We start from the raw sequence: 25,903 nt of genomic DNA, 5'->3' as shown, positions 1-25,903 counted from the left end.
TACAAGTGTAAGGAATAATCAGAAAATTTACATTTGAGTAGGGATCACAGATATAAAAAAAACAATGAAACAAGGGAGGCCATCTATACCTGCAGCTACACTAGTTGACATACATATACTTTTGACAGGATGATGAAGGTCAACTAGTATAGCTGCAGGTGTAGATGACCTCTCATTTCCTTACTCAAATGTAAAATTTCCAATTTTTCTTACATACACTGTCAGCATATGGAGTGAAAGATTTTTATCTCCAAAGAATTTCCTGTCACAACGATTCAAGTGTGGATGACCCTGTTAAAATAGGTCAATAGAACATGCAGTGCATGCTGAGCGTGCCTCATACACTGTACCACTAATAGATATATCAACCATTTACCTTAACCCCAGTACATGTAAGTACAGTTACAGAACCCCAGTACATGTAAGTACAGTTACAGCACCCCTTGTGAAATACTAGATCCTCCTCTGACAGAATTTATAAATTGCTCACAGCCTCACACTGTAGACCTTCATGTGCTTGCTTGTTGATCCTTGGTTTGACACTTTCAATTTTGCATTCAAAGTACATCATATAATCATAGTGCATAAATGACAACAAAAGATTTATCAGTGGCAGTTTCTACAGTTAGGGTGACACTTCTTACCACCCACCCTACACCTGCATCCTCCAGAGGTGTCCCCTCTACCCTGTGAAGAAACAAACAAACCATTAGATATACACTCATGCATGGTACCCACAAAATACAACATGTACAGTACAAACTGATATTCCTACACTAAACAAATGCACTTGTATAATTGTATGGATACTCCTCCTATACAGCTCTTAAAATGTTAAACTCTATGCAACTAATGTGTATACACATGCATCAGCTACCAGTACATGTAAGCACAGGAATATTAGCACAAGTAATTCTATACAAAAGTGGTTAGTTTTGGTATTGAAAGACAGCACTTATTTAAACCCACGTATCTCCCAAATATGAAGGAAGTTTACTATAGGACTGCCTCATACTTGTGTGGTAGAAATTCGGGACTACATTTGCTAACTTTGATCAATCATATGTAACTAGAAACTTGAAAAGGCTATTTACTTGAAAATTTGTCAGATGTGACCTCCAACTTAGATGAATAAATGAAGAAATTTTCAGATTCACATGTTTCTTTCAGATGAAATTACAATCTTTCCCTTGTCACTGAAGATTCTCTGGCACTGACTGTTGAATACATATAAATACTGCCACCATGGCAGGGTTGGAACTAGCATTCTAGCACACACTTTGTCAAGCTATTGCTCGAGGAAACACATGCAGTTTTATGTGCTTCTCTGCAGAGAGGGAGTGCCAGTCTGGGGATGCAGCTTCCTAGATACTTAACTTAATTTGTTAGTATTTGAAAATGTTAAACTTTCTTAGTAGAGCTGAGCAATTGTGAAAATTTACTACTTTCATGATTGTAAGATCCAACCTATCACGATTATGATTTACATCACACGTTATAACTTTACATGCATTGTATGTACTTACGCTTACTTTCATCATGTATTACTAAAAGAAAAGTTTGTGTACAACATTTTATACACAGTAGTTCAGTATAATCACTGTATCAGCTTAACTCTTAGCTGGTATGAAATAAATCAACATAAATATGACAAGTTTTCTGCCAGAAACGCAAGTTTATTGTTGTTTTTAGATAACAAGTCTTTTGGTTTACGACATGGCCTGCTAGACTAAATGCCCTCTCAGCTGGTACTGAGGTTGCAGGAATAGCCAGATACTTTCTGGCAACACAGATACCTTGCATAGTTCATCTTCCACCAAACCAATGGTGGTTCAGTTTCCGGTTCTTCATCTATGTAGCCTTTGCTTATTCAGCAGGACTTGTACCCTGATGTTTAGACTTAGTTATATCATCAACAAACAAAAGAAGGTATTTTTCAGCCTTGCTAACTTTGCATCTCTTTGAAAGAGGTAACTCAAGTCTGACTCTTCACACACTCAGCAGATGATGACTCAGCTTCTTGTGATATGTTTTGTGCCAACATAACTGTCTCTGCTTCAACAGATGTAATCACATCTAATCTGTCATCATTTGGAAGAAAAGACAATGCCTTAAATCTCGGGTCCAAAAATGCAGCTGTGTTTAGCAACTTCAACAAGAACCTTTGCAACAATCTGCTAGGTTAGCATGCATGTCTGTCTTTATTGTCTTCTCTAGCTGTGTGATATTTTCACTAATTTTGGTTTCAAGAAGCTTATACAACATTGGTCGTACTGCAGAGATGGTTACCCACTTCTGTGCACCTATTGATTCTGTTACTTCAACAACAGGTTTAATTACCTTCACAAACAGCTCAAAGTCTGCATCAGGTGGCATCGGGTCGCCTCTATGTAACTCTATCAGGGTAGCACAAAGTGGCTGTTGTTGGGATATCAGGTGTTTTGCCATGAAATAAAATAAGCTGAATTCCATCAGGTAGCAACATCCTGAACCAAATTTAATTGTTCATGCTGAATGCTAATCTGTTTTTGCTTTAACAAGTAGGTTGATTTTGAAAAACGGTTGAAGTGAGAAACTAGATTTCTACATCTAGCTAAAGCTCGGAATACCGCTGGAAGCTTGGGCACAACTTCCACAGCAATTTGCAAGGTAAGACTGAAGCAAGGCATCCTCATCCATCCTTTGATGTCAGAAGCAGCCACAATATTGCTGCCATTATCTGTTGTAACAGCAGACAAATTGGAAGTTTCCAGTTATCAAGTACCTGCTGTAACTCCACAGCAATATTAACACCTGTGTGAGCCCCTGGAAATTCAATGGTTTCTAGTATGTAAGCCTTTAACTGGTAAAATCTATTTACAAAATGAACTGGTACACCAGTATGAGCTTCCTTGTGACACGAAGTCCAAATATCAGTGGTAAGTGCATAATTACTTATATCAGTACCACACAACTCACCACAAACTTGTTCCCTTTCTTTGTCATAAAGCCTGGAAATATAATTAGTGGCCAGTGGTTTATGGTCCATAGGAGTATATCATGGATCGAAGGCAGCCAACATGGCTTGAAATCCAGCATCATTCACAGTCTGATAAGGATGCATGTCTCTCAATACAAAATAACAGACTGCATCGTTCAAAACCTTAAATCTTGCTGAATTTTGAAGGTAAGGCTGCTTTTGAGCAAACACTAAACATATCATCGGTTGGTTGTGACTGGTCATGGTCCATGAAGCATTAGTACTACTACTACTACTCTATGACTCCTTCTCACTGGCTTGTTTGGCTCTTATTTTGCTTCCCAAATGTTTCTACATGACATTCTTCCAAGTGTTGCCACCAATTTGTTGTATTCCCAACGTAAGAGTAGTCCCGATTGCACAGTTTACAAACAAGTTGATGTTGCGCTACTTCTAAAAACCAGGCGCCATGCAGTTAGCTAACTCATCTGCAATTAACCAACTATATGCTTATTTAATTAATTTAACCAATAGGTTTTTGGTTGTGCAATAATACATAATTAATTCATTGTAATTCTTGGATTTTGTAATTCATGACATTTTCGTAATTTTTCAATTACTTTGCTAAGAAAGCGCTTGTTAAACAAACTGCTTTTAGCAACATATTACGCACAGAAATATCTCCTAAACTGTTTTATAGTCTAACTACCATGTTGTTTCCCCCAAATTCTCTCGACAAAGCCTCAAAGTGGCTCTTCATTTTTGTTTGTGAATGTAGGGGATAGCTACGCCCCCTTTCCAACTTGAAGGGTTAGGTTATTCCTGGTAGTCTACAAGGCCTGCACGGTTGTTTTTCAGTTGTTAAATAAACACCTGTAAAACCCGAAGGGAAGATAATTCACAAAGTCTGAGGAGAGTCGCTACACCCATATTTCAGACTGCCAAAAAGAAACCACCTCAGTGCAAAGTTTACCTGTGCGGAAGTTTAATACAGACTTCATTTTGCTTTTACTTGTTACGTGAAAGCTGCCTTTACTTCTTACGTGAAAGCTGCTTTTACCATTTAACGATTTGTTCACGTGGGTGCGTACCGACAAACATAGGTAGATATGTAGATAGGTACACACACACAGACACAGACACAGACACAGACACACACACACACACACACACACACACACACACACACTTTTACGAAAACAATTTCAGTAAACCTTAGGGAAACAACATGTTTTCGTTTTTCTTATCAGGCTCTATCATTCTCCTGTCTCTACTAGGGAAGTCAAAATGCTTACACACAACACTGGTCGACTTTTCCAGCAGTAACAAAGTCGCTAAATCTTCTTCAGACACAGTATGCATCGCCATTTGTAAACTACCAATACGCGTGAGATTTCATGACATTGCGATTAACAATGCACATCAAATCATGATTGCTCTATGGCAATCATGCATAATTAATCGCAAAATTGATATAATTTCTCAGCTCTATTTCTTACTAAACTCCAGGTTTGTAGGGCATTCACTATTCATCCACACAAGTAGATGTTTTGGAATGGTTTTTCAAGAATGCTATCAAAGAACTGTACAGTACAGTAGTACTGTATGGCCACAAAAAAAAACTATTTGACTTACAATACCTCAACAGTTACAATCAAGCTCAAAAGTGCCTTCAGTGCAACTAGAAACACTTCCAAAAGTTGCTACAAATTTGTTGAAATTTTCTACTAGCTGACTGATTGATTGCAACTAACTATTGTGACTGAGTGAGCCTTCAGCTCACATTGTAAAAGTATCACTTCACAGTAGCATGTCATAACTTTGTATATTGTATAAAGTAAAAATCATCCATACTTATCGCACAATGCCTCCAACAATAAAAGCAAACAGATGGGTTCTAGAATATTGTTCTCCATAATGGAAAGAACATAGTCAAAAATTAAGTAAAACAGTTACATAATTTATTAGTAATTAATACAGGGGTGCATGTTTTATCATACAAATAATTACAACCTCACACTGTATGTTTGGTGCCATTCTTCCAATGACAGGGATCAGTACAATAAAAAGAGAGATCATCCCCTGAAGTGCAAAATTTAACCTCTACTTTAGTCCTGTGGTCTATTCAATGCTTACTTATGCCATTGGACTATAGTAATAGTAGGAATTAACTGCACTTCAGTAACTCCTTGTTTAAGCACTTATTATAGTAAAAATCCCTACTAACTTGTAAATTTTATCGTTTATCCTTACTTTTTGTTTGTTTTGTTTTTTTTGTTGTTTTTTTTTGTTTTTGTTTATTTTTTATGAGTTAAGGCCAAATATTCACTTTTACTTGAGCACTGTAATGTGTAATTAGGGTAAAATTTAAAAATAGGCCAGTTTTGCCAACTGCATAAAATGATTTACTATGAAAACGTTTATTTGTCCATTCTCACCTTAGGTCCCCAGCGAGGTCCTTTTGTCACCCAACAGATCTCAATCTGACAGCTACACCTGATCCAGTCACACGGTGGTCTTTCCTGTATGATAATGCCACATTTCTTGTTGGGACAATACATGGCCTTTCCATTCTTCACCAACTCCTACACATAACACAATTTGAAGTATGATAGACACAGTAATGTACTAGTCTTTTTAAAAATTGTTAATTTAAAAGCTCAATGCCACAGTAGGGACTTTCCCACTGAGCTATGCTGTAATACCATCATTCATCTCTTGTTTCACTACTTCTATTGCATAGATCCCTACTTCAAATACTAGTTTGTTTAGTGTTTTGTTGTAGCAGCACACAGCTAACCTATGACTGTTCTATTAGAATATCACACATGACTGTTGTATTAGAGTATATCTCAAGTCAGCCAAAGGGTGTGCAGCTAGCTCGACCAACAAGGGGTGAGGTCATCTTGTTTACTGTTAAGTAAACAGCTAGATTGTTAAGGATGTAGTCTCTGTACTCTATTGTTATTAGTTCACCTAGATCTTTAATTGATGGGTGTGGTTGCGAACCTATTGCAAACAGGATCCCAATCACGAACTAGTTTAAACGAACAGGCCCTTTCAGTTGTTTCATGTAACAGGATAAAGTAATAAAATCTTCTCGTCAGAGAAACTATCCACTCGAGTATTCAGTAGACTATCCAATCACTCGCTGATCGATCTTGTTCGGCGGAAAGTGTGTTCAGAGGAACAAGCCGTCGAGTATCAGTCCGTCTATTATAAGTAACAAATCACTTTGTCAATTGCGGTCCAGGCATTGACAAAAGTCAAAGTGACAACCTAGCTGATCTGTATCAGCAGCTTTAAAGCATCACACGCAACACTAGACTATGTTAGTCTCATGCACAGACCCCACCCATTACTCAACAATGCAGTTCGTGGGGTCTGGGCACGAGACTAGACTACGTTGACTGGAAGCACCCCACTCTTTCAGTAGCATAAGCGCTTTCTGAAATAATTTTGTGGCATCTAAATATGCTGGGAAAAGTGTTGATACAGACAATTAACACCTCGATATGGTTTTGATGCTTAAAGAAGAAGACAACCAACCTGATGAAGATAAAAGAAAGGGTAAGGTGCAGAGGGTCTACACTCGTCAGAACCCCAAAAGGCACATCCGTTTGTTATTGTGGTATAAAATGGTGGCTGTGCACTGCTTCGTTTGGCCTCTAGGCTTGCGAATGTGGTTAGGAAGTGTGGCAGGAGTGAGGCAGACTACATTTCGAGTTTTAAAAAATCTTTATCCGGTCACTAGTAAGTGTTGTTTTCAATGCTGTATTTCATGTTAGATGGACTAATCAAACTGTACGGTAGTACTGTTTAACTAGGGATCCCCAAAAGTGACGCGCACCGCCATAAATTCCGCCTTTAAAAATCATCCTAGAGATATCTTACGCCATGAAAATCCCTTTACAGAATAATATTAGTCCATCTAACATGAAATACAGCATTAAAAACAGGAAAACACTTACCGGTGACCGGATATAGAATTTTAAAAAGTCTCCAAAACTTGAAATTTCGTCTCACTCACTGCCTCACTCACTGACCAGTCACAAGCCTAGAGCCCAAACAAAGCAGCACACAGTCACCATTTTATGCCACAACAACAAACTCACCAGTGGGATGTGCCTTTTGGGATCCCGACGAGTGTACACCCTGTGCACCTTGTCTTTCCTTTTATCTTCAATCAGGTTGGTTGCCTTCTTCAAGCATCGAAACCATACCAAGACATTAATTTTTGTATCAACACTTCTCTGAAGACTCCACAAAATTACTTCAGAAAACGCTCATGCTGCTGAGAGAGCGGGGCACTAATAATTTCAAGCATTGCACGTGAAACATTAAGGCTGCTGAGTTGTCACTTCGACTTTTGCCAACGCCTGAACTGCAATGGACAAAGAGATTTGTTACTTAATAGACGAACTGACACTCGATGGCTTGTTCCTCTGAACACACTGACTCAGCCACTCAGTGCCGGATGGTGAGATCAGCAAGTGATTGGATAGTACTCGAGTGGAAATTGTGTTACTTCATCCTGTTAGTCAAGACTAAGCTCCAGACAACTGAAAGGGCCTGTTCACTTGAACAACTTCTGGCCCGGGTGTATAGAACGCAAACCATCGTACTGAGACAGGTCATAGATCTGAGCAGCGCCACTGCTACTACGAGGTAAGCTATGCACGTTACTGCAGGCCTTTGTGCTTCTAATTTTGGCACAGTACATACTTTAATAAGTTGTACAGGAACTTAATAGCTAGTTTACAAGTTACACTGTAACTAGCTGTGCTAGCTCGGTACAATAAAAAACTAAACAAACTAGTATTTTTTTAAATTGTTAATTTTAAAGTGAAGTAGGGATCTATGCAATAAAAAGTAGTGAAACAAGAGATGGTATTACAGCATAGCTCAATGGGGAAGTCCCTACTTTGGCACATTAGCTATAATTTTGCTCAATGTCAAAGTAGGGACTTTCCCACCAAGGTATGCTGTAATACCATCTCTTGTTTCACTACCTTTTATCAAACAGTACTGTAGTACTGTTTAAGTAGGAATCCCTCCAAAAATGAGCGCCGCCTAAAATGCCACCTTTAAAAATCATCATAGAGACATCTTACGCCACAAAAATCACCTTTACGGAATAATATTAGTCCATCTAACATGAAATACAGCATTAAAAACAAGAAAACACTTACCGGTGGCCGGATATAGAATTTTTTTAAATCTCCAAAACTTGAAATTTCGTCTCACTCACTCACTCCACTCACTCCACTCACTCACTCCATTCACTCACCTACTCACTGGCCACAGTCGCAAGCCTAGAGCCCAAACAAAGCAGCACACAGTCACCGTTTTATGCCACAACAACAAACTCACCCGGTATGTGCCTTTTGGGATTCCAACGAGTGTACGCACTGTGCACCTTGTCTTTCCTTTTACCTTCAATCAGGTTGGCTGTCTTCTTCTTCAAGCATCAAAACCATACTAAGACATAAATTTTCCGTATCAACACTTTTCTGTAGACACCACAAAATTATTTCAGAAAGTGCTTATGCTGCTGAAAGATCAGGCGATTATAATTTCAAGTGTTGCACGTGAAACATTAAGGCTGCTGAGTTGTACTTCGACTTTTGCCAATGCCTGGACTGCAACTTAATAGATGGACTGATACTCGACGGCTTGTTCCTCTGAACACACTGACTCAGCGACTCAGTCTTGCAGCCGGACAGCGAGATCAGCGAGTGATTGGACAGTACTCGAGTGGAAATTATGATTATGATGTGATTTGGGTTGAGGCTTAGAAGCCTGTACACCCATTCAATTACATACATATACATAAATTAGATGCAATAAACAAAAATTAACTATGAACATAATTATTACATTAACATAAATCTAAAGTCATAAAAGTAATTATCTATAGCTGACTTAAAATTATTTAATGAAGAATTTCCTACAATATCACTAGTAAGATTGTTCCAGTCATTAATTACTCTAGTTACCAAAATAGTTGACCCAACATGAATGGTGGGCACGGGGCTTAAGTAATTTATATGCATGACCTCTAGTTTGTGTATTGTGGGAAAGAGTGAAAAAGTTGGAGTGATCTAGATTGAAGTAACCATTCAACAGCTGTGAAAAGAAATATTAAGTCACCACGTCTGTGCCTGTACAAAAGAGATGGTAAATTCATTGATGTCAGTCGATCTGTTGTCTCTTACATACATCAACTGACATCAGTGAATTGTATTAATTCATCCTGTTAGTTGAGACTAAGCTCCAGACAACTGAAAGGACCTGTTCGTTCGAACTGAGGGGTAGGTAACAACCTAGGGGTAAGTAATGGCTGAAATTTTGTACATTTGAATGACAATCGAGCAGATGTAACGGGAAGTTACAGAATTTTACAGAAATTTAAAATAATGTATTGTTGTAAATTTAAATTACTGAATTTTACAGATTTTTAATTTTGGAATTACTAAACTTCACAGAGAAATATGAATTGAAATGTTCTTTGAAAGATGAAATATGGCCACCCATATTTCAAATTTTGAAATTTTGTAGACGATTTTGGCTCATTACCTACCCCTCGATTCAAACAACTTCCAGCCCGGTGAATAGAACACGGACCATCATACTGAGACAGGTCATAGATCTGAGAGCCACTGCTACTACGATCAAAGGTAAGCTATGCACGCTACTACAGGCCTATGTGCTTCCAATTTTGGCACAGTATGTACTTTAATAAGCTGTACAGGAACTTAATAACTAGCTCACAAGTTGCACTGTAACTAGCTGTACTACAACAAAAAACTAAACAAACTGGGATTTTTTTAAATTGTTAATTTAAAAATGAAGTAGGGATCTAGCTATGCAATAAAAAGTAGTGAAACAAGAGATGAATGATGATATTATATTAACAATTTTAAAATAGTAGTATTATTACACAAAGGTGATTTTTGTCGCGTACTATTTCTCTGGGATGATTTTTAAAAGCGGCAATATTGGCAGCGTGCATCACTTTGGGGCAATCCCTACTTAAACAGTACTACCATGTTTGATAGTGTTCTAAATAATTTCAATGGAAATAAATATTGTCAATTCTCATAAAATTATTTCTGCAAAACTATTGCTGATCTTGTATCAATGCCCATTCCAGCATAACCCACTAGTGCGACAAAACACATGCAACCTTGTGGGCTCCTGCCCATACCCCAATGGTAAAAACATCCATTAAACATTTGTCAAGTGTTCTATTCCACACAGATACTGTATATCTTAAAATATATTCAAAAAATATATATAGTTATATAAATTTCATTGTATGCTGTATGCCACTCAAATTTTTTTTTCTGTTTCTAAGCGTAGTCTACATAAAACAATTAAAACTACAATTGACCATGAACTGAACTACTCTACTCATGTTGATCATGAACTTTACCTTCAACATCTGCTTAGTTTCTTGTGCAGCCTCGTCATTAGTTGCCTTAATCATCAAATCTACCTGATATTCCTTGCAAGTCATCGGAGTGTGGATAGCCTTACAGAGGATGCAATTTTCTCGACCACACACCATACATGAGAACACATTCAACTACACAACAGAGTGATACTAAATAGTACAAATGTGTTATGTACAGGGGCATACACAGGAATTTTGAAAAGGGGTTTCCATTACAGCTAAGTGACTGTTATATTAGAGAAAGTTTACATTACCTGACTGCTCTATTAGAGTATCTTGATCTTTTCCCCAAAATCATAATTCAGAACAATGTGGCAAGTGTTGCTATCATGTGAGAAATTATAATAAAAGTTTAAATGTGTCCTATTCCATGATAGAATTAAGATTCTGGAAACAAGAAGTTTCAATTTCTTAATGTTTCGAACAGTATACAAAATTCAAAGGGGTTTCCTGAAACCCCCCTGGGTACGCCCCTGGTGTAGGTCATATGCACCTCATCTTCATAGACACACCATCCTCTACAGTTTGGTGTTTTGCAGTGGTAGCTATAATTTTCAGCTGGGTGTGATTCTCTTGAGAATAGTTTGGCAAATTCTTCATCACTGAGTATCTGTAATAATGAAAAGAAAACAAGTTGATGTTGTGCTACTTCTAAAACTAGGAGCCATGTAGATAGCTAACTCATCTGGAATTAACTATGTATAACTATGTAGCTATAATACATCAATTAATTAAATTCATGTAATTTCAGATTTCGTAATTCATGAAATTTTCAGAATTCTTCAGTTACGTTGCTATGCATTGCTAAGGAAGTGTTTGTTAACAAACCGCTTTTAATAACATGTTATGCACAGAAGTATCTTCTAAACTGTTTTATAGTTTAGCTATCATAGTTTTCTAACAAATTCTCTTGACAAAACCTCAAAGCTGCTCTTCATTTTCATTCGTGTACATATGGGACATGCCCACTTTCAACAACTTGGAAGGGGTAGGCTATTCCTAGTAGCCGGCCTGCACTGTAGTTTTTAGTTGTTAAACGCCTATAAAACCCGAAGGGAAGGTAATTCACAAAATCTGAGGAGAGTTGTCCACACCCGTATTTCAGACCGCCAAAAAGAAACCACCTCAAAGCAAAGTTTACTCGTGCGGAAGTTTAATACAGACTTCAGTTTTGCTTTTACTTCTTACGTGCAAGCAGCTTTTACCATTTAACGATTTTGCTCACGTGGGTGCATACGGATAAACATAGATAGGTAGGTAAACACATACACACACACACACTTTTATGAAAACAATTTCAGTAAACCAGGCACACGCCCACAGCTGGCCGGCTGTGGGCATGCGCCTGGTTTGAAAAATTCCCAACATAAGTAACAGCTACATACATGTGACTAGATCCACAAAAAAAGATGCATATGTAGATCCAAGTGGATATACAAGAACTAAACACAAACATACTGATTTCATTTCCAATTCAGTTATCATTCCTTTACACTCGAATTCTTCATTACATGGACATTGTACATTAGCATCATCAGCCATCATAATCCAATCATGTAGACACTCCCTGTAGTATACAATACATACATACCACACAGTACTGCCATTGCATAGCCACATACTAATAGCTGTATGCTTTTAGCTAACTGCATCTCAATTGTGCACCACCAATGTTCTGTCATACACCTGTAATCTTTCATATAATAGGTCACCATCACTAATGCTGAGCCAGATGGCCAACTGACCCAAATAGCAATCCAGGATGTTACCCAGTTCACTGAAACATAGGTGTATACCAATAGCTACATTGTGGGCATAAAATGTGTAGTTCTATGATGACAAAACAGGTAATTAACAATCAGTTAATGAGCTGGCTCAGGTAGCAACACGTTTCCTTGTTGATTATGTCATGTTAATAATTAATGATCATAACTGATGGGTGTACACCCATACATGGACTCACGCTTTGTTACAGCTGTATCCAGGCTCTAGTAGGTCATTGCATGCTTCCAGGGAGCACATGGCTTTTTTCCCAATTAGACATGATAATATCCATGTCTGTGAAGCTTTGGATGGATAAAACCATCTTCAAAGGTTACAAAACCTTTAAAGGTTCCAAAGATTCCAAAGCTTTGACCCATCCCTACTTAATACATACCTACAAACCTCACACCTTACAGATGAAGTAGTGTGACATCTACAGACAGTATCACACATTGCCAATAAGTGGGCATAGCTAAAAAAATGCTTGCCTGCTACAAGACTAGACCATGCTTGATGCATAGCTCCATGTATTGCACATAAGTCAGCAGACAGCACTGTACATGGCTTAGTGTATACCTATACAGACTGCAACACACCTTCTGAAAATGGGCATGGTTCCATTCTGTATGAAAATAGATAGTATAAGTGTGCATGGCTCACAAAAGCTGGGCTGCGGCAGATTTAGACTATGATGCATTGATAAGCTTCCTCATCATCAAACTAACTAATTTACTTCACATGTAAATCCAATCTGAGTCAGATCCCCAGACAACCCAACCTGGTCTCAACCCTGTAATAGGTACGTGAAGCATCAAGATTAATACTAGCACAATAGGCATACCACAATAGGCATACTGCATCATGCTAAGAAAATGTATAGAAATCAAAACATGCTCAAATATAACAGCAACTGTCATAGAGTGGTCAAGCACATGGCTTGATGTTAAAATAACTATATTTCATGAGTGATATTATTAAAATACAGTTGTTTACATAATTAGGAGGGGAAATCTCCGCCATCTTTTGATATAATACAAAAGATGGTGGAGAAACTGAATGAATGCACATTTCCTCACTGCATTCTCGCCGTGAGGCCACCAGTGCTGTTGATTTGCTTTGTAAATTACTTGATTTTAGAGGCTGAGGATCAGTTGTTTTGTCCGACTTTTGCCACTGCCCCAATGACACAATCTTATTGCTTAAGACATTTAAGTGATGATCATTTATTGATATCCTCATTAATTCAATTCAATTCTTTGGATCTACAGGGGTATATTAGAAGAAGGTGTCATCACTAACACATGGGCATCTACTCCATTAGACATTAGACTGAGAGGTTCTGAAGAAAGTATTGCAGAGACATATTTGTAATTTATTATGTATATTACATACTCGGAAGATATAGAGAAGCTAGGGCATGAATATTAGGTGTATAATAGCTAAGCAGAATTTTTAAGCACTTCAGGAAGAAGCTGGGTGGGAAAAAACACCATGTAAGGCATAACATTTAACCCTCTACTGCTCAAATTAACAAGATATATATCTCATACATTGTATAGACAAAACTTTAAGAATAACACAACTTTGAAAATGTTTTGTAACCATTAATGATATTATATCTTTGGAATAGTATAAAGTTCATACACAAGAAAGTTAAAAAGTGTGTCACTAACTGCACTATATCCTTATAGGCTAATAGAGAACAGGTATAACAGATAAGGCCACTCCACATGAGAACTATAGTTTCCTGTCCTTGAAATTCTCCCAGGATCGAGATACTCTAATAGAGCAGTCACATAAATTAATAATGAATAATAAGCCTCATGAATCTTAAAAACATCCAGACGGGAAACTACAGTCTCATTTGGAGCAGCCTAAATACGTACTTGCAAATGTTGTGTGAACAGTCCCTAAGTTTCACTCCTTCTCCAACCTCAATAGGTGTAAAACAAATTCCACATTCAAATTCTTGTTCATTAGGAAGTAGGTTCTTTTCAACAATGGCCACCACGACAGCTTGGTTCCCTTTAGCTTGTCTCCCTTGGTCTTCCTTCTGTTTTCTTTCAAGCTAGACACAAATTGTACTTAATGACAGGTGCTACAGTATAGTCTAGGCCCAAAGTGAAAAATACTTAACACAAAACCTTCCAAAGCAGTCTAAATAAAAGTTGCTCCATGCAATAATGACTCCTTCGCAAATTTTCCTAACACTTGTTTGTTTACTTTTTATAATATAATTTACAACTGGTGAATCAACAGATACCACATTAAAGGAATGAATGGCTCTGGCCAGACATATTATAAAATCAATCAAGTGGTTTAACACGTGCCCCGACTATCAGCAATGTGAGCATTCTGCTTCATTTGCAGCTATTTTCCACTCGTTATACAGCAACAGCAACTCTGTAACTCAGTCACTATGGAAATTAAAGATGATCGTTGCGATAGCCAGCTGTATTGAGAAAGAAATGCGATACAATCAAGGAAAAAAGGTAAGCACATGATGCATGTGTTGCAGTTGCAGCAATAGGCAAAAAAGCAAGTCTTGGGTAAAAGCAACATTAAACTGGCTGGAGGCCTCAGTTAGTCCGATAATCAGTCAGTCAACAGAAATTCAGTTGTTTTTTTTTTAAATCCACAGAAACTTGTTGATCACTCCGCAGGCATTTTGGGCTTTATTATCTAACAAATACTGCCAAGCTACAATGAAGGGAAAATGAGACTGGTTTTAGGGTAATATTTTTGGTCAAACCTTCATAATCCCATCCTGTACGATAAAATTTGGACCAAATATGGACCACACTGAGAAAACTTCACACACCAATAATTGCAATTTATAAACGCAGTAGATAGTTTTTAAATATATTATGATTAATGTACAAAACTCAATCATAAATAATGTCGTACATAAGAAGGTGCTTCAGCCAAACTAAATACAAAACCCATCTAGATCAGCCATTGCTTCTAGATCCAATATAACAAATTAAAGTGTATGTATCTACCCCTATATTGTCATTTCTAAAGACTGAAATAAACTTTTCAACAATAAATTGTATTTATATGGCTTCATGTATTGTAGCACTTGCTATAGGGCGAACAATAAGTCACTGGTACTAAAAGCCCCACAGATAAAGTAGAAAAAACCGTACATAGTCCATTGATGAATACACTATTGCTACTCTATAAACAATGGTAGCAATATTGGTTCTCGTACCGTCCTGTATTGATACCGATATGGGTAAAAATTCCCATATCAGTGGCTGATAGTTTAGCCAATACAATACTCAGTACACCTCTAGTTTATATGTACTACTTGGAGCAATACGAACCACTAGTTTCCAAAATAGGAATCCATTATGAAATAGGACACACAGTAAATCTTTACCTTATTAGTGGTTTTCACAGGATTAGTGGAGTGAAAGACAGAGATATTCTAATAAAGCAGTCAGGCAATATAAACTCTAATAGAAGAATCTTTTCTAAAATTTCTGTGCAGGCATGTGATACCAGCCAATTGGCAGTAAATATGGTTGGGCATGGGGTGCCAGTATCATACGTTATCAGTTTCTCTTGGCGATGGACTTTATCCATAATGACGTCACGAGCACAATATAGTCGCATTATTTAGGGGGACTAATGTGCACCTATGGAGAAATTGTTTTGATTGATCATAATTCAACCAGAGAAGGAGATATCGAGCTCTAAGCAACAGGTATGGTTACAAGACAACACAATAAACAATTTGTATCACATGCTGGAAATTTTTCAAGATAATGTTGGAAAATTTTCAAGATAACGCTTGTATGCAATGGTTTTTGTTACATTATACCCATACCTAATGGCTACTGGTCAGTATCTTGCTTCATGAGTGAATATGATCGATCAAAACAATTTCTCCATAGGCACCTGTACATTAGTCCCCCAAATAATGCAGCCATCTTGTGCTCATGACGTCACTGTGGATAAAATCCATTAACATAAGATATTGCAAACACCCATCAATACACCTCTAATAAACACCCAAAGTGGTTCTCAAAATCCCTAGGTATGCACATCCCTGCACTGTTAATATTCAGGTGTACCAAAAGCACCTTTGGGGGTGTCCAGTTGCATGTTTAAAAAACAACTCCCTTCAGGTTTTAGGAAAGGGTGCTGTGGTGACACTTAGAGGGTGTGAAAGAAGAGTGCTAAGGTGCTGCAAGAAATATAACACCAGAATGTAAAAGTGCTACAAGAGGTGTAAATCCAGGGTGTGTGGTGGGGTGCACTGTTAATTTCCAACACTTTCGTGGTGGTGGATCTCCTCCTATACCTTCATTTTCATTTTCATTGATGACATATTTAGGAAACACATATTATGACCTGTGAAATACAGTAATTCAACATGATTACAAGTACACTTACTTGCTTGTCTTTCTACACTTCATATGTAAGTTGCAATTTGTACTTATAACGTAACTACCAAAGAAACTTTTAATTGTGGGATTTCATTCACAGAAACACCCTTGTAGGTGCAAAGGGTGTTCCCATTACACCTCATCAATGAAATATAGTTGTATTGATTATCATAATTATACAGAAGTGCAGCACTTCATGCATAGTAAACAAATTTCCTTTAGCACAATGTAAAAGCATTTATGCAGCTATTGTTTGGAAAATCAATCCATATTAATGACCGAATTTGACAAAATAAGGCTTACACGCACATCCACTTTATGACTTTGAAGTACCATAACTCATTCATTATGTAGGAGTATGCCATTAGTTTCCAATTTTGAACTGGTATTTTACTATGCTATGGAAGGACTTTGTGCAAATGTTAGACCAATAGATTGCTGAGTAGTCAAGTTACAGCTGGTTAAAGTCAGAAATATGGATGTGTGTGGAAGCCTTGTTTTGTCAAATCCGGTCACATATTTATTTTAGAAGTTTTGAGATAAATGGTTTAGATTTAAAATTGCCAAGGCACACATAGGAAATTACACCAGAGATACATCAATTTATTACCTTTCAGATACTTGTATATAGTATTCCTGCCAAATAAGAAAGAAAATCAGACAACTTTAATGAGTGAGCTAGCTAGCTCACTACAGTAAAATGCATATTTGTGCATACAGTATGTGATGAATTAGATAATGTCTTGATTGGTGTTCAGGGGCTGTTTACAGCACAGTCCACAAGTGCAGTCAGTGACTAAATGTGATATGTATGAAATGTGCTTAGGTGGGGTAAGTAATATGTAGGAGACAATAGTTCACATTTGCTATTTAATGAGGCAAATTTGAACTATCATCTCCTACACATCACATACACCACAGGAGTTCACGCTATGTACAACATGTTTGGAGCATATCGCATACACATGACACTTTTTTTTGTAGTGGAGGTAGAATCACAGCTGCTCACAAAGGAGTGGAAGGTGGGCTGTAGAGGAGTGGGAAATAAAGACTGCAATTGAAATCCAGACATGCATGAGGTTACAGAACTGTGCTGGCTCCTAAGTGCCTGGTATATATGCAGCAAAATCAATTATTAACACAGAATAATATGTTGGGCAACTAAAATAGGCCATCCACCAATTCCTGTCAACCCAAGACAGTCAACCTTACCAAGGCCAGAAATTTCCATTAAACTTTTCACACCACCTGCACCATTAAAGCCAGCGTCAAGTAGTTTGAGCTTAAAACCATGAACTAGTATGGTAATATGGCTATACTCTGGTATTTGATTTTGTCTGATGTGCAATTTGTATCAGTTTTGTAAAATCTGATACTATTAATAGCTACTATTATATTTCACTTGAAACTGCAGGTGTTCATCTTGCAGGATAATTCAGGGCAGGTGCTGTTGTCATGGGGGTCGATAAATCACTTGGCCCATAAATAAATTGCAGTCAAGTGTTTCTGCCACACTTCTAACAGTGTTAGTAACTGTATGCGATTACATGTACATTACACCCTATCATGAGGTGTTAGACCTCTGTTTAGGGTTTCCAATGAACAATTAAGGGTGATTACAAAATGGTAACACCCAACAAGTGTGATTATAAACCTCTTATGGTGGTAATTATTTTCAAGGGTGTTGCAACCAGCATTGAAACCGGATCACTACTGCTGACCCGGATGACCCACTGACCCAGATGTGACCCGGATTGACCCGGATTAAATTAAGCCGAGGCACGCGATAAGAGCTATGTTTCGGGTATTCTCGAGCGACTCAGGCGGCGAGACTACGTTTTGAGCGTTCGATTCGTGTTGAGTAAACGAGTAGTTATGTGATAACTAAGCCGGTAAGTTTATAATTTAAAATCAGTCAGTGGGTTTGGTTCCACGTAGCTACTGTGAGTTTACAGACAGCAATTGGGTGTGGCTTCGTACATACTTAGTATTGCAATTTCCCAATATATTAAAATGGGTGTGGCTCACAAAAGTACTTATCCTGCTGCAAGACTAGACCTAGACTATATACAACTCATACATTAATCGATTAGTGGGCGTGGCCCCAAGTAAGCTTGCAGACAGAAACGGACACAGTTTCATGCTACAGACTGTACTTACTAATAAATGGGCGTGGCTGAGCGTATGTTTGTAACGCGATAATTGGGCGTGGCTCACGAAAGAGCTACGCGACTAGCGTTTATAGGTTCCACGTCGTCAAACGATCAATTTCGTTTCTCACGTGATCCAATCCGGGTCAGACCCGGATAATTTATAAACTGGGTCAGACCCGGATGACCCGGAGAAAATGTGACCCGGTTGACCCGACCCGGTTTCAACGCTGGTTGCAACAACACCCCCTTGATTTTTAGAAAATCATAGGTGTCATGGTAGTACCTAAATTTTAACAGTGTGGGATCAGTATATTACACCAAATAAATTAGCATACGTATACAGCCATGAATACCTGATTCATTGCCTGAGAAAAGTGGTTTTGTACTGACAGTAACTCCTGGTATTGCTTAAACACTTTCTCAGATTGATTAACTGCTGTCATACTCTGCTGTTCAGTTTTAGCAATAAGCTCCTTAATCTTCTTATCTTTTTCAATTGCAATTTGCTCTAGGTTTTGCATTTGAAATTTAACTTCTTGTAATTCACGTTGTAAGGAGTTGTTTGTGTGGTTCATAGTATCTATTTCATTATGTAATTTTTTAATTTGTAACTGTCCTTGTTGAACCACATCAAACATTTGAACGGGATCAGCAATTGCAAAAGGAATTTGTTTATCTACAGAATTTTTCAATTTCTTGAGCTCCTCTCTTACACAAGAGATAGCTGGGCGACAGTCTGGTTGATTATTCAAACAACTTTTCACCAACCGTTTCAAAGATTCTGGAGTAGACCACTGAAGGTAATGTTCACGTCTTTCTACCTCTTTTAGAGCTCTCATTTCATATGTCACTGGATCTTCTTGTACTCTATCTTTTGGCTCAGGCCACTGGTGAGACACCATGTGTAGTGCAATACAAGCTAGTGAGAACACATCAACTGGCTTGCCATATCGTGGTCTGACAGAGAGAGCTTCAGGTGGCATGAAATGTAGTGTACCAGGTGTCTGTGTCTGGGTTTTCATCCGATTGTGTTCTATAACTTTAGCCACTCCAAGATCAGCAATTTTTGCTACAAAATGTTTCGTCAGAAGAACATTATTTGAGGAGAGGTCTCTGTGGATAATATCCTGACCATGAAGGAACTCCAGTCCTTGAGAAATGCCAACCAGGATGGATAACTTGAAGTGAAATGGAACTTTGTCTTCTTCGTATTTTTCCAAGAATATTTTCAAGCTAGTTTCCATCATTTCCATCACAAGCCATGGTAGTTTAGCCTGACGGGTAGAATAGTAAACACCCAACACTTGCACCACGTTAGGATGAAGTATTCTACTAGTATTGACACATTCTGTGAGAAACGATTGTTTCGTCACTTCAAATACTCTAGGCGTGACATGATCCAGTAATATGGGGTGAACTTCCTTCGCGGCACACAACGTTCCGTGTACGTACACTTCAATAACCCTCCCATATGCCCCTTTTCCGATTACTTTACCCGTGGTTGTAACGTTTGTAAGTCTTAGTCGCTCCAATGAAGATTCCTTGGAAAATTCAGCAACATCACCAAACTGAGAAGCCATTTTTCGCGAGATTTTTTCTTGCAGCTCGTTAACTCAGTGAGCTCACGAGATTGGATCAACACAGTCAACCACTCTAATAGAGGACTTGCACGCGTGAAGCAACTGTTGCTAGTCCCGAAACATGGCCGACAGCTACGGTTGCTTAGCAATTACGATGATTTACGTCACGCTGCAAATCCTCTATAGAACAGTCACATTCATATATGTGACTAGTTTCGTAAACACAGATTGTATTTTTGTCTTTTTTTTCCCGACCAAATGACTGACAAAAAATACAGTCTGTCTATAATAGCTAATTATATTTTTAAAACTGTGAAACAGTGAAAACCAAGTGAAATCAAGACACACGGTAGTGTGTCGTGCGGCCCAAGAAGCCCGCGCGTAACACCTACACCGGTGAGTATATTGACAGGAAGAAAGAAAACGCAATTTTCGCACCTTCGTAGCTCTGTGCTTCCTTGATGAAACAAGACGATTTTTGCTGTGGACATGCCCTCCAACTTCAGCACTCCACTTTCCAAATTTGAGCGAAATCGCTTCACGCGTTCCCGAGATATGCGACTTCAAAAATTGGCTTAGTTTCTTCGTTTTTTTTCTCCTTATTTTTCTTCCTCTTGTCGCACACTTACAAAAGCTGCTATAAAACGCGAACGTCATATCCGATTTCCTTGGAATTTGGCACACAGAAGGGGGGTATAAAGGCGCATCTCTGTACCAACTTTGGCTGGAAATAAAAAAAATTTTAAAAAAAAAATTAATTTAAAAAAAAAAACTTTGGCTGGAATACGATAAACAGGCAAAGAGTTATGAGCGATTATTCACGAAAAATAACACCAATATGTTGTCACGCCTACAGGGTAAACCGCGTATGGGAAGAAGCTGAAAATCAGTGGGTTAATAGGTTAACTATTGAACCTCAACCCTTTTGTGGTTTGAAAGAAATCGAGCTAAAAACCAGGAAGATACAACGAAAAAACCAACAATGTGTAACAATTATGCAATCGAGATTAGCTAATAAAAAAACGACTGCTTGCCACGCCTACCAGATAAACCGCTTGGGGTAATGCTTTGAAAATCGTTGTACAGATGGAGTAATTATCTTAGAAAGGCTCATCAATGGTGTAGAAGAATCAGACTTAAAGCCACGGAGTTATAACACGAAATCCAACTTGGTGCAGCAAGTGCGAGATCGAGATACTCTAATAGAGCAGTCATCCTAATAGAGCAGTCACCCTGAAGAGAATTCAAGAGATCAGCTATATAGAAACAAGAAACCTGTTTAGAGATCAGCTACACACAAGTCACCCTGTAGAGAGATCAGCTAGAAGAAGTTACCTTGTAGGGAGTTCATGCAACTATGGAAAGAGATAGTTCAGCTAGAAGAAATCACCTTGTAGAATTCAGCTACAAAGAAACCACCACGTAGAGAGTTCAGCTACAAACAAATCGACCTGTAGAGAGATCAGTAGAAGAAGTTACCTTGCAGAGAGTTCAGCTACAAAGAAACCATCATGTAGAGAGTTCAGCTACAAACAAATCTCCCTGTAGAGAAATCAGCTAGAAGAATTTACCTTGTAGAGAGTTCAGCTACAAAGAAACCATCATGTAGAGAGTTCAGTTGCAAACAAGTCACCTGTAGAGAGTTCAGTTACAAACAAATCTCCCTGTAGAGAGCTCAGCTAGAAGAAGTGTCCTTGTAGAGAGTTCAGCTTCAAACAAATCACATTGTAGAAATATCAGCTAGAAGAAGTCACCTTGTAGACAGTTCAGTTACAAAGAAACCACCATGTAGAGAGCTCAGCTACAAACTAGTGATCTTGTAGAGACATCAGCTAGAAGAAGTTACCTTGTAGAGAGTTCAGCTATAAAGAAACCATTCTTTAAAGAGCTCAGCTACAAACAAATCACCCTGTAGAAAGATAAGCTAGAAGAAGTTACCTTGTAGAGAGTTCAATTACAAAGAAACCACCATGTAGAGAATTCAGCTACAAACTAGTGAGAGAGTTCAGCTACAAACTAGTGACCTTGTAGAGACATCAGCTAGAAGAAGTTACCTTGTAGAGAGTTCAGCTATAAAGAAACCATTCTTTAAAGAGCTCAGCTGCAAACAAATCACCTGTACAGAATTCAGCTACAAACAAATCACCCTGTAGAAAGATAAGCTAGAAGAAGTTACCTTGTAGAGAGTTCAATTACAAAGAAACCACCATGTAGAGAATTCAGCTACAAACTAGTGACCCTGTAGAGACATCAGCTAGAAGAAGTTACCTTGTAGAGAGTTCAGCTACATAAGAAACCATTCTGTAAAGAGTTCAGCTGCAAACAAATCACCTGTGCAGAATTCAGCTACAAACATATCACCCTGTAGAGAGATCAGCTAGAAGAAATTACCTTGTAGATAGTTCAGCTACAAACAAATCACCCTGTAGAAAGATCAGTTAGAAGAAGTTACCTTGTAGAGAGTTCAGCTACAAAGAAACCATTCTGTTAAGAGCTCAGCTGCACCTGTACAGAATTCAGCTACAAACAAATCACCCTGTAGAGAGATCAGCTAGAAGAAGTTACCTTGTAGATAGTTCAGTTACAAACAAATCTCCCTGTAGAGAGATCAGCTAGATTAATTCACCTTGCAGAGAGTTCAGCTACAAAGAAACCACCATGTACAGAGTTCAGCTGCAAAGAAATCACCCTGTAGAAAATTCAGCCACAAACAAATTGCCCTGTAGAAAGATCAGTTAGAAGAAGTTACCTTTTAGAGAGTTCAGCTACAAAGAAACCATTCTGTAAAGAGCTCAGCTGCAAACAAATCACCTGTACAGAATTCAGCTACAAACAAATCACCCCGTAGAGAGATCAGCTAGAAGAAGTTACCTTGTAGATCGTTCAGCTACAAACAATTCACCCTGTAGAGAGAGCATCTAGAAGAAGTCACCTTGTAGAGTGTTCAGTTACAAAGAAACCATCATGGAGATTTCTGTAATCAATTATGTATTATATATATATATATATATAATTTGTACATTTACTGATAAAATATTTAAAGTACATCTACTTCATCTTTTCTTCTTCCTGTGGTAAAGAAAAAAAGATAGGTTAAAAAAGTCCCAAAGCCGGCCATAGGCCGGCTTTGGGGTATGCAAATACAAAAAGAAATGAAATCTAATCCAAAACAGCCAAGCTGTAAAAAAAGTGTGTGGCCCTCAAAAAGGCTATGGTGAAAAAAGATGTGAAATCCAAGGTGGCGGCCAAGAAATGGCTGTGATGGTAGGTTAATGGTAAAAATTTTAATAACGACAATTCAGGTGAATTTTTGTGCCGCTTGGTCTTGGCGAAAAATTCACCTAAATTACCGTTATTAAAAATTTTACCATTAACCTACCATCACAGCCATTTCTTGGCCGCCACCTTGGATTTCACATCTTTTTTGACCATAGCCTTTTTGAGGGCTGCACTGTTTTTTTACAGCTTGGCTGTTTTGGATTAGATAATTCTTTACTTGAAAATCTTGAAATTTCCGCCTTCAGTACATTGACCTATGCACTTGCTAGTGTATGATCCATATGAAAAGGGGAAGGGGCTGTTGTATTACACATTAATATAGTGTTACACATCAATATAGTCTGTGGTTCTATTTTGAAGTAATCTACATATTAAAAGTTATTAGCTATATGCCGGATAACTGTGACACAGCCAATCACCAGATAGTGTCTCCACTAGGAAGTGCATAAGGATCACTGGTCACTCCTAACAATGAGAACAGTGTGATTTAATAGAAGTTGGGCTAGTCACTATTGAGTAGGGAATATTAGCGACCTGCAGCTAGCTAGGTGGAGGATTGTCCAAACATTTCAGTAAAGTGAATAAGGGGAAGGAATTCTTAGGAGCTAGGCTGGTCTGCGGTCAGTAAATTTTTGACAAACAACTGTTTTAAGATTGGATATTTCCAAAAAAAGATCATCCATATGCATGCCATGTAAAATGTATAGTATACTCTGTGAGAAGTGTGGGGCAACAACATATACTAATTGGGAGTGAGGGTCACTACAACAGTATAGTGCATGAACGTTATTATACACAAAAATAGTGAGCATTGTGGCAGACATTATAGTTGTGACCTTCACTATACATGTACTGTAGTATAAAAAATGCTACATGATCACACAGAGCAAATATATTATATTCATTTCAGATCACTTAATCAGCTTAATCAAAGTTTTACAGCATGCATAGTTTAGAGATGGTTTCAGAGAGTTGTCCACACATGGAATTAAGGTAAAAAATATTTCACAGAATCAGCAATGTGTTCTGGCCCATTGCAAGAATGCAAAAATTCTAGGCATCCTTCATAATAACCGTTCTTAAATTCTAGGCATTCTAATGTTTCTTCTGATGCTCATTATAACCATATACCTGTAGTGCTTAATTAATTGTGTATTTACACATAAATGCATGCAAAATCTAAGCTCAGTCATAAATGCAAAACAGCATGCACAGAATGACCAGCCAGTGAGTGAAATTTTTAAATGTACATATGCTAGCCAATCAAGCAGTTACAAGCACATGTACTTATGCACGCACATGCACACACACACACGCACACACATGCACACACACGCACACACACACACACTTGACTTGGATGAAGACCACCATCTCATGATGATGTCTTTCTGCTATGTAGCAGACTGAATCAATCATCAATGCCACAAACTTGCATACACTTGTGCCTAGACAAATCCTGGTGATGTCTAAACGCTCGATGGCAAATTGGGTCGCATTAAGACACTTTTGCTGCTCCCTGCTGTGTATCAGAATCCAATTCTATCACACTTGCATGTGTCTAGCCATACCTTGAGCCCTTCTAAAGAATCTATTACATCTATATCACAAAACAATCTCTGCTGCTGCACAGGTTCTGTTGTTATCAAAGGGGATTCTATACACAATTTTCTCCACTAATCTCTGTTTTGTGCTATTAAATACCAGTCAAACTCATCAATGCAAAAGTTTAAAATCCTTCCTAACCCTACCTTGCCAATGAAGTATAGGTCCATGTGGTAGACAAGGCTGAGGCAACCACCCAAACAACATCTGTTTGGGAAGACAATGATCACACATTCTAGCTACATGACCCAACCAACAAAGCCTACAGCCACTAGAAATCAAGTCTGATAAGGGAGTAGGTAAACCTGCCCGACACCAAACCTCTTCATTGCTAATGTGCCAGGCATTCTGGATATGTCTAAAATGTTCCTCAAATATCTATGGTGGAAAATTTATGTATATTTCTCTGTTTAATAGGCCATGTTTCTACAGCATACAGTAGGACACCCAATACAACAACTTCTCAGAAAAGCAGAATTTCGTAAAGCTCTGAAAATTGTTGTAGCACGGGACACTCTGGCAGTAACTTCTGCATTCACACCACCATGGCACTCCATCACAGAGTCACAGACCCTTGGTATTAATTGAAAGGATGACACAGATTCAATAGCACTGCCACAATTATGAATAGGGTCTAGATCACTCTGAGTCACAGCAACTAGAAATTTGGTCTTATAGGGATACTGATAGTTATTCCACAAGCTTGC

General features: G+C 38.1%; 1 protein-coding gene across 1 annotated transcript; it reads right to left on the bottom strand.

Moving 5' to 3' along the window:
- Nucleotides 1–536: 536 nt before the first annotated feature.
- LOC136262759 (probable serine/threonine-protein kinase kinX) lies at nt 537–20,318 on the bottom strand. Its single transcript, XM_066057159.1, has 7 exons — nt 19,086–20,318; nt 14,069–14,250; nt 11,877–11,985; nt 10,912–11,028; nt 10,398–10,550; nt 5,398–5,544; nt 537–687 (listed from the first exon to the last, which is right to left on the bottom strand). The coding sequence occupies exons 1-7, from the start codon at nt 20,310–20,312 to the stop codon at nt 607–609; spliced, it is 2,016 nt and encodes a 671-aa protein (XP_065913231.1). The 5' UTR covers nt 20,313–20,318; the 3' UTR covers nt 537–606.
- Nucleotides 20,319–25,903: the final 5,585 nt, after the last annotated feature.

The sequence above is a fragment of the Dysidea avara genome, chromosome 8, assembly GCF_963678975.1.
Source record: "Dysidea avara chromosome 8, odDysAvar1.4, whole genome shotgun sequence".
NCBI lineage: Eukaryota > Metazoa > Porifera > Demospongiae > Dictyoceratida > Dysideidae > Dysidea > Dysidea avara.
This window is presented reverse-complemented; position numbering and strand designations above follow the sequence as displayed.

What these genes read in the sequence shown, in the direction of transcription:
- LOC136262759 (XM_066057159.1), bottom strand. Translation starts at nt 20,312, where the DNA reads ATGGCTTCTCAGTTTGGTGATGTTGCTGAATTTTCCAAGGAATCTTCA. An exon ending in TTTCTCAGGCAATGAATCAG is followed by an intron (nt 14,251 to 19,085) that starts GTATTCATGGCT and finishes ATTTGTGTCTAG; the next exon opens with CTTGAAAGAAAACAGAAGGA. An exon ending in CTGAATTGGAAATGAAATCA is followed by an intron (nt 11,029 to 11,876) that starts GTATGTTTGTGT and finishes TCATTATTACAG; the next exon opens with ATACTCAGTGATGAAGAATT.